This window comes from Nyctibius grandis, chromosome 15 (genome assembly GCF_013368605.1).
Source record: "Nyctibius grandis isolate bNycGra1 chromosome 15, bNycGra1.pri, whole genome shotgun sequence".
NCBI classification, from domain to species: domain Eukaryota; kingdom Metazoa; phylum Chordata; class Aves; order Nyctibiiformes; family Nyctibiidae; genus Nyctibius; species Nyctibius grandis.
Window position 1 is genome coordinate 12,874,879 of NC_090672.1, and position 14,184 is coordinate 12,889,062.

The window sequence follows — 14,184 nt, forward strand, 5'->3', positions numbered from 1 at the left end:
AGTTCTCAAGATTACAGAAAGTTATGAGAAGAAAGACACCGTATAATCAAACAGTGGTTTGGTCCTGGGCAACTGGCTCCAGGCAGCCCTGCCTGAGCAGGGGGTTGGAGCAGATGATCTCCAGAGCTCCCTGCCCCCCTCAACCAGTCTGGGATTGTGTGTGCTGATCTCTGAACATCGCAGTCTCTCGTCCCTGTGTCACACCCACCTTCTGCAGAAACTTCCAAAGGAGAGGGACAGTGTCCTTGGCATTCTTTTGCTGGACCACATGGCCCAGGTTCTCCACTGAAATCCTCTTTCGGCAGCTCCACATCTTGGAATGATGTATGTGACTGTCCTTGGGCAGCTGGGACAGGAAAGTGGCGGGGTCACCATACACTATTTTCACTATTGGATTGGAAGAAATTCTCTCATCCTCTTGTATTTGTCTATTTAACTTCAGGAGTTTTTTATCCAAATCCTGCATTTAAAAAAAAAAAAAAAAAAAAGAAATTATATCAGAATTGGCAGCATCCTGCCATGTGGAACCTCCACTAGAGTGTATTTCCCCAATAGCTTGATGACCAATTAACACAGAAATACGTCAAAGCAGAAGATGAACTCCTAGGGAAGGCATGTAAAACACATACTGCACTACAGCTGTTTATACTATAAAGTTATTCTTTGTTCTCTAGCTCATCCACTCACAGGCCTTCCACTCTTGAGATTATGTATATGGGCAGAGGGGAAAGGCAGACAGGATTAATTTGGGGCAACCATATGCTCACTTGGACAAATACTTTCAACTGAGCTAAGACATTTCTGCTTTTCCAGCTATACAAAATCATCACAGCACAACTCCAGCCTCAGATACTCATTTCCACAGCTAGAATAAAGTTGACTGACTCTTACAAATTAAAGCTAACCTGCAGTTGTGTCACAGATTGCTTAGCTTTAGGAATAGCTGGGTAAAAAAAGTGTAGCACAGATATTACAGCAGGTCAGACTTCCAAATAAGTGGATTTTGAACTGCTTAACACTGCAATTTTATATAGCAAACTTCTCACCTCCAATTCAGGAACAATAATTGTGTTTGCAACAATTTCTTCCCATTTGTTTCTCTTCTCCTTGGTGGAGAGCACATCATCAAACTGAACCGGCCCTGCAACAAGAAACAAGCCTCAGATTTCTGGATCTTCCTCATCAGTTCAGCTGTTGCCTGTTGGAAATGGTCTATCAGCAAAGCAGCTAAATAACTGCTGCCCTTGAAATGCTGATACAGCTGGCAGATGTCACATGGCAGGTAGTTTTCCTTACACTGGCCTGGGTGCTGATGGGGGTCCTTGAGGAGGCTGCCGAGGACAAGATGAAGGATGTTGACAGTCTCATCCATACTCTTCCCCAAAATTTTTATCAGCTGTGCCAAGTCCTCCCGAATATGCTGCTGCAGGAAACTCACCGGGTTGTGCACCAGTGGCTTGATAATGTTTTGCAGTGACTAAAGAGAAACAAAAGGGAAGAATGAGCATAGCCAATAACATCCAGTTCAAGCACAAGGCAGGTACGTGGGTATACGCGTGCGTGCAAGTGCATGAAGGAACCAAAATTACTCCTGGGCAAGGAGGGAAGTGAATTTGGGTCTTGCATCTTGAAAGACTGCCCTAGTTACTTGGCAATATGATGAAAAGGACCAGCATCATACAAAGGTTTCACTACATTTCATATGGCCACTTGAAACTATTGTTGGAAGATACCTGAGGATCTTTTGTGGCTCCCAGCAACATTGTCAGGTGTGTGAGCAAGCGTATGAGGACGAAGACAACAGGGGGCATGGCCCGATCAGACACTCCCATTGTTTTCCTGTGTTGTGCATCTCCAAGTATGTGGCCAGTTTGAGTTCTGTCTTCATTATTCCTGTTGGAAAGTGTATATATAGTATTTTTTTGCCTTGACAAAAAACACACACGAGATGTCTGATACCCAGTAATGTCTTTTTGACCCATAAGTTCTGTGTATGGCATAAAAGCTGCCAACTAAAAGTGCTACAGGGGAATGAGGACTTCCAGTGAGTTTCGTACACAAATAAGCCAGTTTGTTTGGTTTTGCTGGCTGATTACTATTCCCTGGACATCTCTTCCTAATACATTTTCTGCGAAAGAGGCAACATCCAGGCAAGTACTACATCATTTAGTGCTGAAAAGGGTAATGAATAAAAGCATACTGGAATTCTCGAAAGCCAGGCAGTGGTTTATGCTGTACCCCTCCAACTTGGGCACCACAGTCGAGACAGCGGCTGGTTTCCACGGGGCGGCCACACTAGCGAAAAAGCAAAATGAGAACACTGAGCTCCAGAGTAAGAGCCTCTCCCCCAGAGACAGAGAATGAAACAAAAATCCAAGCTGTAACTGGCTGATTCGAAAACTGCTGTGTACTGGGCAAAGGACCTCTGCCTCTCTTGTCTCCTAGATTTATGGTATAAACTGTTACAGCTATTCTAAATTTTACATTACAATGGCAAAATGATTAGTAATATAGAGAATTTAGAAAATGAACTGCTGTGCAATAGAACATAAAAATCATTAAATAAAATGAATCAGTTTATTGTTGAACAGACCACCTGCTTCAAAACCCCCCCATCTCAAATTCTTACCTCTCCTACAGTGCAGGGGTGGCCGTTTGGACATCCTATCAAGAAAGAGAAACAAACAGGACAGTATTACAAGACAGACATTTATAAAGCCCATTATTTCCTTTCATAGGGACCACATCTTGGAGCAAGAAATATGCTTCACGATCTAATCAAAAGCACTGACAGCCCCAAAGCTCAAAGGAGCTCATAGGAACCCAAGGAACTTTTCAGTGCTTCTCTCCTTGAGGAACAAGGAGTGGAAGCCTGAAAGATTCTGCAACTGAGCACCAAATGGGCTGATAAGCATGACTGCTCCCAGCCCCAGATTCCTGGTCTGCAGTAAGGTCCTGCTGCGGAAAGTAGAGAACTGAAAGCTGCCCAGGAAGGTGGCAAAGTGCTCCTCTCCTGCTGACACCACTTTAACAGTGCCAGAAGTAACAGGACAGGTTTTCTGCACTCTCAAACTCTGTAAACAACTTTAAACTCAAGACTAGACAGAAGCTCGATGCACTTCAGTGCATTACCCACATAAACCGTAGCTACAAATCTTAATTTACAAAGGATAGCTCATGCTGAGGAGTGTGTCTGTCCTCACATTTGGAACAGTTTCATTTAAAAACCAAGGATTATCCTTCAATTTCTTGCACAGCCAGTCAGGAGCACTTACTGTACCAGCGTAGAGCGGCCACTCCTTCCCAGGCCCTCGCCTGAGCCATTATATCTTCTGGCATTGTAGGCAGAAAAGAGTGCTAAGGAGGAAAAAGGAAAAAAGGTGACTAACGAATATATAAATCAGTTTTTTCCTGTAGCAGTTGCTCACTGGTTCCTTATTCACGAGTGGGAACAAGAGACATCTGAAGGCAGAGGTCATGCAGATGATGTACATGCACAATTTCAAATTCTGCCTTTGAAAATCCACTCTTAAGAACTGTTGATATTGTTCAGCCTCACGTGTGCACTCTCCACACATCCTGAACAGGATTCCTCTTGGGGTGGCCTGATGTACCCTGCTCTGTACCAGCACATTTCCTTGCACCTTGGATAGCCAGAAGCAGAGCAGCAGACCCTCCACCCCGACTGAGCCTAGGGCTCCATGAGCCATTATCCTCTAGAGCACGCAGGTCTCCACAGTATGACCTGCCAGCTGCTTTCAGACTTGCTCACTCAAATATCAGCAAAAGTATTTGCCTGATACTGCTCAGGATGCAGAGGTGCCTTGACAAGGTACCAGACCAGAGCTGCTTGTTGGGCTAATTAATCCCAACAACACTGAGACAATCATACATCAGTAACTCACAGCTAAAACAATAAGTTGGTGCTTTTGATGTTAAGAAAGGTTAGGTTACAGAGGATCCAGCAGATACATGAAAGAACTAGCATTATGCTGAATTGCCATCTCAGTTAAACCTCTTTACCTCCATGGTGTGCGGATGGAACGCCAGGTTCCTCAGGGGCTGCAGGACGGGGCTCTGCCCGCACAGCAAGACGGCTGCGGTGTGAACAGCCATTTCAATGAGTGCTCCATCGTGGCTGAAGCTCTGAGGATCCACTCTCAGAGATGGCAGTGCGTTCATCACAAGAGAAACTGCAAAGTGCTGCAGGTCTGGAGAACTCAGGACTTGGGAGTTCTGGATGAACTCAGTCATAGCATCTGTTTGCTGAAAGCACATATTTAAAATAAATAAAAGCAGTGTGATATTGCCCACCAAACTGAAGACTACTATCAGCTGCTTCCCATGCTCTGTTGCCCCTGCTTTGAAAATATTTTCAGTCTGCTCTGATCAGGACACAACTGTATTTGGGGCAAAAGAACAAAAGGCTCTTCCACCAGTGATTTAAATATCATTCATCCTTATCAATGAAGCATGTTTGTTGTGAGCTTTCAAAGTGAAGTATCTTACCTGCTGTTTGGGATGAAGATTTGAGCCACTAACTCCATACAGGGCAGTGACCTCTCTGAAAATAGCCAGGAGCAGATGGACACACTGCACAGCCGGGGAGCTGCTAGAGGCCTAGAAAAGAAGAACTGATGATATGGTGCAGGAGAGGCTATAGCTGTCACAGCTGAAGTTTGACAGGGTTTCAGCTGGTTACTGGATACGAAGGCTTTAGCAGGTCTGTGGTAAAGCTCTCCCCACAAATGAAGGGGGATAGTGCAGAAATGGCTGTTCAAGCCATAAATAAACGAGTAATCTGACAACACTCAAGATGACTGAGGGTTTTACATCAGAAACCTCTCAAGTATTTTATTCTCCTAACACCCAGTCAGAATTGCAGTCTCACTAGGCAGCAACCTGTACGTGCCTGCCTTCAAATCAAACCAACATGCAAGTGAAAAAAAAATAGCTCACAACCAGGGTATAATAGATGGTACTGAGGCATTCAAAGGCACATTGTTTGCAAACTTCACCCTGAAGATTTTTTGTACACAAAATACATATAGGAAAAAGGCTCCAATTACACAGAAATCACTTGTTTGATTTTTGCATGGGAAGACACAAGGCCAGGCAGATGTGGGCAGGCAGGGAGGGAGGGGGCATAAAGCTTCTCTGGTTATCTGCCTGCCCTCCCCTCAGCTGGCTACAAGATGCCTGTATTCCTTACTGTAAAACAAACCGCTGCGATACATTACCCGGGGAGAAAAGCGAGATGAGGCAATCAACAGAAATAACCTCAGTTACATACGCTAGAACACAGGTGAGAAAGCAAAGCAAACACATGCGTGGTCTGCCAGCACAAGCCACAGTAACTTTCAAGCAAAGGCAAGCCAGGCATCTCCGCTGGAAGAGACACTGTCAACAGGAACACAAAGCTTAAACACTGGCCATCCAGAACCCACAACAGCATTATGGTGAGGAGAACGTGCTCTACCTTCTCTGCCTCTAGAAGACCCTCAGTCTTATGCTCAATCATGGCTTTCCCCACAGCATCACGCAGGACTCTGTAATTCTCGCCACATGCCAGGTAACGATCGATGTGATTAGACTGGCTCTTCTGTGTCTACAAAGGGAAAAGCCCTTGGTGAGTACTGTGGACATTCACCAGCCATTGGACAAGACCCAATCTCCTCTTTCTTCCAACAACTGTGGCATTTCAGCCTTGGAAAAGAGACAGCAGGCAGGCACGGCAACCCAAACGGCTCCTCACTGCCACAACAGACTCCATTCAACAGAGAGCGAGGATAAGTCATCTTCACAACCACTCCCACAGGGGTGAGTCCCCCAAGAGCCACCCCAAAGCAGCACAAACTGAAGACTAAGAGGAGGCCAGAGCCACCTCCAAGGAGACACCTCTTTACCTGTTGCAGAATTTCCACTGGGAACACCCAGTTAAACCGTGTCTCTGTGACAAGCTTCTGAGCAAATTCCATCCCGTACTGACTAGCAATTTTCCGGATTAGGTAAACACGATGCCAGTCATTCTTGGCGAGGCTACAGAACACCCTCACATTTGCCAGGTAACGCTGCTTCTCCTCTACCTGGTCTTGCCCTGGAGGGGAAAAAAGAAAAAATAAAAAAGGCAAAAAACACATCCTACTTTGGACAACTTTTCCGTTGGCACTAGCTGTAGCACCAAGCTCCTTTTACTAGTACTGACTAACTACACAGGAAAACTTAAGCACCTGAGAAAGAAAGGGCTCTCATCTAGAGTGTTTCCTCAGTTGGATTTTAGAAAATGATTAATTTCTTTGATGGAGGATGATGTACTCTACTTCCATTTCCTTCTTTCAAGGACAAGTTTTCCCATTTACTGGTAGTTTGTTCTCAGAGCTCTTCCATCTTGACCAATAATGTCTTTATTGATTGAGACATCAATAATGTCTCAACTGCCAAGGTGATGGTGCTCACTAAGAACAACCTCCTGGGATGCATGTCACTAGCCTCACATCCTCGATGCAAGGGCTGGACACTGAAGTCCCTTGGAATTAGTTGTTACTGCACTTTGATGCGTCATGGACTGTGTATGTATCTGAGACTCTCCACACACTGTTCTCCTTTATTGGGTCAGCAAATCAGCTCGAAACTTCTTTTACTTTTTTTTTTTTGGCAGTGTCTCCATCCTTTTTAGCTGTGCAGAGCTTTCATTCATATAAAACACTAAGCCTTACAGCAGTCGGGTATCTGAAGCACCATTTATGCTTCATTCATTTATTCATTAAAGTTCAATTTAGTTGGCTCTAAATAAGATTTCATTGTTAGCACCTGGAGGATAAAATAAATCTCCTTCCAAAGCACAACTGCTATGTAACTACACCCTCGGGGTCACTGGCACAGCCTTGCTGCTAGTTATAGAGCACTTCTAATACGTGGTAAAGAGGACAAATAACGACTGACACTCCTAAGGAAAGAGAAGCGAAACAAGCCGATGCACTCCTCCTTGGCCATGCATCAAAGCAGGTTCCAGCACAGCACAGGTGCACTGACCAGGTCCAGCCCATCTCCTGTGGTGATTTTGCTCTGTATACAGCATTTCCCTTTGATAGCAGAATAATTAGACTTACCTGTGGGCTCATGCAAGTCAAAGAGCAGCTCTGCAGCCTTACTCAGGTACAAGCGAACCTTGGCTACTGCCTGCAGATATTCAACGGATGATTCCTGAGGAGTTTCTCCGTTGTTCTTTGGGAGATAGTTCTCTGGAAAGCCTCTCTCTCCAGGCAGATAGTTTATATGATCGTATCCGAGGCTGCCCTCAGACTTTTCACACATAGAATCCTAAAGACGGGCCAGAATATTGCATGAGTGACAAAACCACTTAAATCAGCTCTCCTGTGCATTGGTACTTTACATCTCCAGTGCATCCACACTGCTGCAAGCACATCAAACTTTCATGTCTCTCACAGCACCCTCCACCCCAATGCCATTAGCTCCTCCCTGTGATCCCTCTGGTGCTTACCCTAGAGCTCTGCCACATTGCCAAACACTTTCTTCAGCAATACGCCCAAGCTCCCCCCAATATTTCCTAGCATGTAGCTGAGCAAGAGTTATGAGCATGCTGACCGGCCACACACATGCCAAAACTCACATCACATGTTCCAAGATGCCAAGCTCTACCTGTCTTTCCCTTAGCAAGAATACAGATTTTAATCTTATCTACAAAGTCACCATGTTAATGAAAACTGTAAGAAATGAAACCTCTACCCTGCTGTCAAGGTTGTTTAAAGTTGTCCAAAGCATTAGAAGTTATGCAAGGGGAGGAAAGGGAACAATCCAACCAGCAGGATAATCTAAAGCTCTGCAAACAAAAAACGTGTCTGTGAAAACAAGGAAGTAGTCCAGCAGTGGACCACTGCAACTAGAAATCTCCCTGCTTGCTGCACTCCTGTGTTGGAGTTTGAGTCTGACTGGGCCTCACTTAACACTCAGACACCTGTCCAAGGTGTCCCAGAGAAAGAAGAATCTATGCCATGCTGCAAACATGCACAAGCCTTACCTCCAAAAGCAAGGCTAGTTACTGGAGAGCAGGCTCTGACCAGGTGATGAGATACAACCTTCCTTTTGGGCTTTCTACTTGGGCAGCTAGTTATGTGCACAAGAAACTTGCCTAAAATTGCAGAAAACTTTCTGTTCTTGAGGTTTTTATTCCTGCAACAGTTGTATTGCCCAGCTCTTACCTACCCAGCACTCTTACCTCTAAGCAGTTGACAAAAAGCAAGTAGAGTTCTTTATCGTTTTGCTCTAGGATCCTGTTGTGCTCTACCCAGGACAGGTAGTGTTGCACGTGATTTTTCACTTCATTGAAGCTACAGGAGAGAGAAACACCCCCTTTACCACAACTGCAATACTGATGGCTACTACTTATGTTCAAAATCATGATCAAACTACTAGTTCTGTCCTTGTGACAGGTGGGGGTCACTCTGGATCCATCTGGAAGATGGAAAAGCAATTGTGCCATCTTTTGCTAGATGTCATCTAGCTTCACGCTCTGAGCTAGGCTTTTATCATCAACAATGCCAAATTAGCATTTCTAGGGCATAAGTCATCTGACCTATTTTAGGCATCTGATTTAGGAGATGATCACACTTGAGAAATGGCTTTCTGTGCTCTGACTGCAAAGGGAGGCTGGAGGAACTGGTGTGAATGGAGAGGTCTGTGTAAGCATACCAGAGGTAATCCTTGATTCAATGACTGTGGATAAAGAGTATTGCTTTGCTGATCTGGAGCATATCAATTAGTCAGCTATCTTTAGGTTACCCAAGCCACCCATGTTCAGCACAGGCTCAGGTTAAGAATGGCGAGGTAAACCTCGGCACAGGCTGGTCAGATACTTCACACAAGCTACATGCAAGCCAGCCAAGTTGCATAACTAATGCAAAGGCACAGGATGAATTTCACTTTTAATGATTCAAATTCCATGAATAGCATGGAAGTGAGGAACACGATCAGATTGGTTTGATGAGGTCATGAAAAACAAAGCTGGACCATCCCCTAGTGTAACATCCATCAGTTGTCTGACTGTGCTCACCTGTACTTCAAGAGGAGCTTCAGCATTACTGAGCGGATGATGGGAGTTTCATCCACTTCATCGTTAAATGGGGACAAAAATTTTGTGTAGATAGCAGGGTGATCTGTGGAGATAAGAAAAAGACAAGCTCAGCAGGTGAGAGAAAGTGGCAAGAGAATCAGCTCCATGAGGCTGAGCATCAGGATGAAGAGAGCTCACCTGAACCTTTCAGGAGGCTTCTGTCAACAAACAGCAGATTAAGGAGCTCTTGGATCACCTCTGCCTCAGGGGGTTCATTGTCCTTGAAGCACATGGTAGTGACCACATCTATGAAGAAATTATTGCATCTCTGCCGGAACTGGGCATTTCTTGCTATGGCATCTCTAGGGGAAGGGTAAAAAGCATTAGGACAATGCTCAGAGACAGAACCACTTCAATAGTGGATGAAGCAAAGCAGACACAGGCAAGAGTCACCAAGGTGAGACACTTGTCCAGCTTTCCAGAAGGCTGCATTTGTGCAACACTTCAGTATTGTCTGCAAAGGCTGCATCACATTGACAGCTGAGATCACAAATGGCAGTATGATGAGATACATTTACTGAGAGTTTTTTGCTAAGCTATCACAAAGCCAGGCAAGGTGACAAGCAGTTCCCTTGTCCGATTCAGCCACTGACAGCACTTTAGCTTGACAGGGTTTTGTAACTACAGTTTTGTTACAGGGCCAAGGCAACTTCCTCCCTTCTTTTGAAACAGCGAGTAAACAAACAGGACCTGTTCCTGTTTCAGAAAGAGCAGAGCAGAGTTCCCTCCACCCATTCTGCTCATGTTGACATCTTCAGAGTTGCAAATCAGAATTTCCTCATACAACCAGCCCCACTGCAACGCTTCCACCTTGGGCAGGGTGGAGTACCTGAGCTCCACAGAGACATCTAAATAAACGTCCTCCTCCATGGCAACTCTGCAGTACGGACAAAGCATCTGTGCTGGTACTAGCCACATCCTGATGCACTTCTGACAGAACACGTGGTAGCAAGGCAGGCAGACTGGATCCTTCGGCTCTCCTAGGCAGATTGGACATGCCTTCAAACCATATCTGTAATTCAGAAACAGCAATGAACACAACTGCTTCAGTGTTGTCTCACCAAAAGCCTTTAATAAGATGTTCATCTGCAACTAGACCAGGAGGAGATAATGTAACACCTCTTGGCTAATGGCTTAGCTTCAGGGTGCAGAATAAAATGGAAGTTATTGCTCTTCATTTGGCTTTCATCACCTCGTATGCAGCACTGCCTTAAACCCAGGAATATGCTGGCAACATAGGCAGCATTCCTACTAGACCCTGCGACTTGTCTCAGTGTCACTACCTGTAGAGCCTGTTGCCGACTTCATCCTTACACCGGCACAGTACTTTCATCACTGCAACAAAAGTTGGATGAGTCTTCATGTCTGAATCGTGCTGGAAACACTGCAGGGAAAAGGCCAAAGCTAAATGACTCAGTGCCAATACCCGAGACAAAAATTCATGTGATCAGCAGAAGCCCACAGGGAAGAGGTGAAGTCCCGTCTTTGCTTACCTTGGCAAGAAACAAAGTATATTTTTTCACTAAATTCTCAAATTCTGGCATCAGAGTGCCGATGCCAAGCAACACGTGTTCTACAAACAGAGACATGGCGAAAACCCGGCTCCAGCAGACCCTGTGGGAAGGAAAGTGTGATTTCAAAGAGTACAGTGATGAGCTGAGAGCACGAACGAAGTGAGGTATCAGGTCAGTCTAACGATCTCACTGCTTTCCATGCTCACCACTACAGCATCTGTGCACTTCTCATGCAACTTCTGCTCTGCCCTTTGGTTATCAGCCCTGGCTTTTTGTCAAGGACAAAACACATAACAGCACCTGTCCCAGTGAGCTTGTGGCACAGGAGCCTGTCCTGTAAACAGCACTGCAGCAGAAGTAAGACCACTGCAAAGACCTTCTCACACCCACATCTAACTTCTACATCAAGGAAGTAATTTAAAAAAAAATAATAACAATTAACTACACTTTGTTCACTTTGATTAAACTAAACAAGGTCTGTGAGAAACTGGGGTAGCTCTCTGGGCTTGTCTTCCAAGAGACAAGACTCCATCTCAGATGCAGTGAAGTTCTCCATCTCTCACAGTCTTTATGCACATGCGATGAAGTGGGGAAGACATTGCTGGTTACCAGGAACCTAATGAGAGTTTTAAATCACCCCTGAACCCAGCTGGAATGCACTGGATGATACTGCCAGATTTAAAGGGAGAATCTACATGAGATGAGGAAAAAAAAAATATCTGGTTCATGATGCTTGGCATGCAATTGAGCCTGGTAGGAACCTGGAGAGGTTTGCAAAGTCTTTGTCTGAGAAAAGCAGCAGCAGAGCAGCTTTCAGCCTATACTAATATTCTTATTAACAGCAAGGCAAAAGATCAGGATTGTGAGATCTGCGGTACATACTCAAGTTCTTTTAGCAGCTGATGGCACCGAGTCCCACTCCTCTGTAAATCCTTCTCTTTACAAAGAAATTCCACAGGCATACGAAGATTCTTCACTTTCTGCAGCCAGGTCTCTGGATGGGCTGTCTGCACTTGATTCTCCAGCTCTTCAGCACACACCATTGCAGCTAACACATCTAAAACCTAGGTACACACACGGGGTGTAAGTGTAACACAACATTTGCATTTCAGAATTATTTATGAACCTTGGGCTCTCAATCTCGTTCGCTATAGCACGTGTTCTACTGAATAATGTTCTACTTGGTTATCTCAAGCTCTGGAATTCTCACACTCATGGCTCGGATCACTAGCACATCCTATTAACTGATGTGAAAGCAAGGCAAGCTATTTTAAATCCTGCTAGTAACAACAATAACATAGCAGATTATTCCTAATCCTGAGGATCCTGACTGAACTTGTGCTTCCCACTTTACTGTTGCTGAAATCAAAAGGAGACTGAACACTAGCTAATTCAGTGAGGACAGAGCTCTCTGCTAGTGTTGAGGATCACAAAATGCCTGGTAGTGACTCTACCATCTCCGTGTGTGGTATTCCATATCCTTCCTGGTTAGTAAGGTAGTCAACCACCCGGGGGTGTACAGCCAGGATCCTGGAGAAGTTCTGCAGGCGGCTCTTGAACTGATTGTATCCCAGGTGGACCCAAGGCAAGGATGGCACCATCTCCTCTCTTCTGGGAGATGTTCCCTTCCATTCCTCTATGCAGGATAAGAATGCAATTCGCAGACACTGGAAGATGAGGAAAAAAGTTAAAGTCAAAATTTAAAAAGAACATTTATAATTCATTTTGTACTGGAAATCCTGGCAAAGTTCTCTGAAAGAAGAGAATCAGTGCTTTACAAAGACAGCCTTAACCGATGTGTCAGTTTTTATAGGTGCTCCTAAAAAAGTGCTTTTCTGAGTAAGGTCTCAGCAATTTCAGTGTCAAATGCACCTGCTTTGTGGCTACCTTGCTATCAGTCTGTCTCAGAGGGGGATTTTGTCTGTGAAGGCAAGATTGACACAGGGCACGTTCATGGGCATCACGCTCTTCTCTCCATCCAAAGGGTTTCCAGACACTGACCTGCAGCTCCTCCAGGGAGGACACACCAATGGTCAAGACAATAAAGTCTGTGACATAGCACTGGAAGAGCATGTGCCTTTCTTCCTCAGTCAGAGCAGAGATAAATCTTCCCAGCGCAGTTGTCTGGAAGATATCCACAAACTTCTCAGCTTGGTCTGGAAAATGTGAAAGGAGAGAAAAGCTGGATGTTAGGAGGAGGCTGGGTTTGACACAGCTTCTATCCTAAAGAGACTGACACCTATTAATCTCTGATGCCTATAGCACTCCCTCATTCAGAGCACTAACAAGGGATTTGAGGCTAGGCCTTCTCAGCCCAGGCACCAGGGTTGTATTTATGGAATCTCATCTTGTCGTTCACTCCTGGCATTTCCACAGCATTTTGAATACAAGGGCACAGAATATGTGAGAAAGACTAATAGTGAGAAGCACAGAGAAAAGCTAGTTGCCCAAGCTCTGCTGGCTCATATGAGCACAGAGGGCTTGAAGGTGACTCCAGGGTCACAGAAAGGTAGAGGCATGGCAGTGACAAACCAGAGGATGGAGACACTCTGTGTCACAAGCTCAAGCCAGGCTCTCACCTTCAGTGTTCTGGATATATTGAGCTTCCAGCCACAACTCATCCAAGTACTCCTTTATCCTCCAGCTGAAGGGCATCTCATTCCCAGTATCAGCAGACACCATCATATTGTTCTGCACCAGAATTATCTCTGGCTGAGAGCTAGGAGATTAAAAGGTCATTAATGCACTGGGCTTTCACCTGGGAAACACATTCAGACAAGAGGCAGGAAGCTGCAGAAAGCAAGAAATTACCCCTAGAAGAGGAGGGGGGAAAGGGAAAGAACAGAAGGACGCATTAATACAGCTGGTCCTGCCAACGGTGTAGCACTAGGACTTACCCAGCAAGCGTTCCCTGGCAAAAGGGCTGTAATGGCAGGACGTGGGGACTTCGAGGGCTGGGTAAGAAGTGTGAGCATGCCAAGAGCTAGAGAGCAAAGCCCAGGAGTACTGGGGAGAAGGTAGAAAGAACAGACTTCTGAAGTCACTGAGAACTGCCCTGCTGCCTTCGGCACAGCACAGGGGAGCAACCAACAGTGTTCATCTCCCATGTGGGTTCAAAGCCAGTGCTGGACTGGTCTCAGTGCTGCCAGCCAAGCCCTCCTGCTGCTCTCTCCAGTGGCTCACCTGTTCTTACCCGCACTGTAAGGGACAGTCAGAAGTTTTGTATCACTGAAGATGAACATCCACAGGTTTGTCACCCACTCAGCTGCCGGCCTGACCAACAGCTCCAGATTGCCATTTCTGTCTATGACAGCAATCAGGAGAGCCAGGAATGGAGTGATCACGTTCTGGACTCGCTTCCACAAGGTGTGCCTTTGGGGGCAGAAAGAGACCAAGAAACCCAGAGGGAAGGTGAGCGATGATACCAGCAAATCAGGAGGTGGCTGTCCTGAAAAATTGCTGACATTTGCATGTGAGAAATTCCTAATCCTGTCTTTAAGGGGAAAACACACCACCAACAAATCACCCTACACTTCTCTC

General features: G+C 45.4%; 1 protein-coding gene across 2 annotated transcripts in view; it reads right to left on the minus strand.

Moving 5' to 3' along the window:
- RNF213 (ring finger protein 213) overlaps positions 1-14,184 on the minus strand; it is a 51,612-nt gene that overhangs the window by 4,963 nt on the left and 32,465 nt on the right. For both annotated transcript variants that reach the window (XM_068413002.1, XM_068413001.1), the window contains exons 38-60: positions 13,828-14,016; positions 13,224-13,363; positions 12,646-12,800; positions 12,099-12,311; positions 11,527-11,708; positions 10,624-10,744; positions 10,414-10,514; positions 9,960-10,142; positions 9,269-9,432; positions 9,071-9,173; positions 8,237-8,348; positions 7,110-7,320; positions 5,907-6,097; positions 5,480-5,608; positions 4,510-4,620; positions 4,024-4,266; positions 3,276-3,357; positions 2,630-2,664; positions 2,201-2,295; positions 1,734-1,893; positions 1,297-1,477; positions 1,047-1,141; positions 209-460 (exon numbers count right to left, since the gene is read on the minus strand). In XM_068413002.1, the coding sequence (XP_068269103.1) occupies positions 209-460; positions 1,047-1,141; positions 1,297-1,477; positions 1,734-1,893; positions 2,201-2,295; positions 2,630-2,664; positions 3,276-3,357; positions 4,024-4,266; positions 4,510-4,620; positions 5,480-5,608; positions 5,907-6,097; positions 7,110-7,320; positions 8,237-8,348; positions 9,071-9,173; positions 9,269-9,432; positions 9,960-10,142; positions 10,414-10,514; positions 10,624-10,744; positions 11,527-11,708; positions 12,099-12,311; positions 12,646-12,800; positions 13,224-13,363; positions 13,828-14,016 (3,448 nt within the window). The remainder of the gene's footprint in view (positions 1-208; positions 461-1,046; positions 1,142-1,296; positions 1,478-1,733; positions 1,894-2,200; positions 2,296-2,629; positions 2,665-3,275; positions 3,358-4,023; positions 4,267-4,509; positions 4,621-5,479; positions 5,609-5,906; positions 6,098-7,109; positions 7,321-8,236; positions 8,349-9,070; positions 9,174-9,268; positions 9,433-9,959; positions 10,143-10,413; positions 10,515-10,623; positions 10,745-11,526; positions 11,709-12,098; positions 12,312-12,645; positions 12,801-13,223; positions 13,364-13,827; positions 14,017-14,184) is intronic.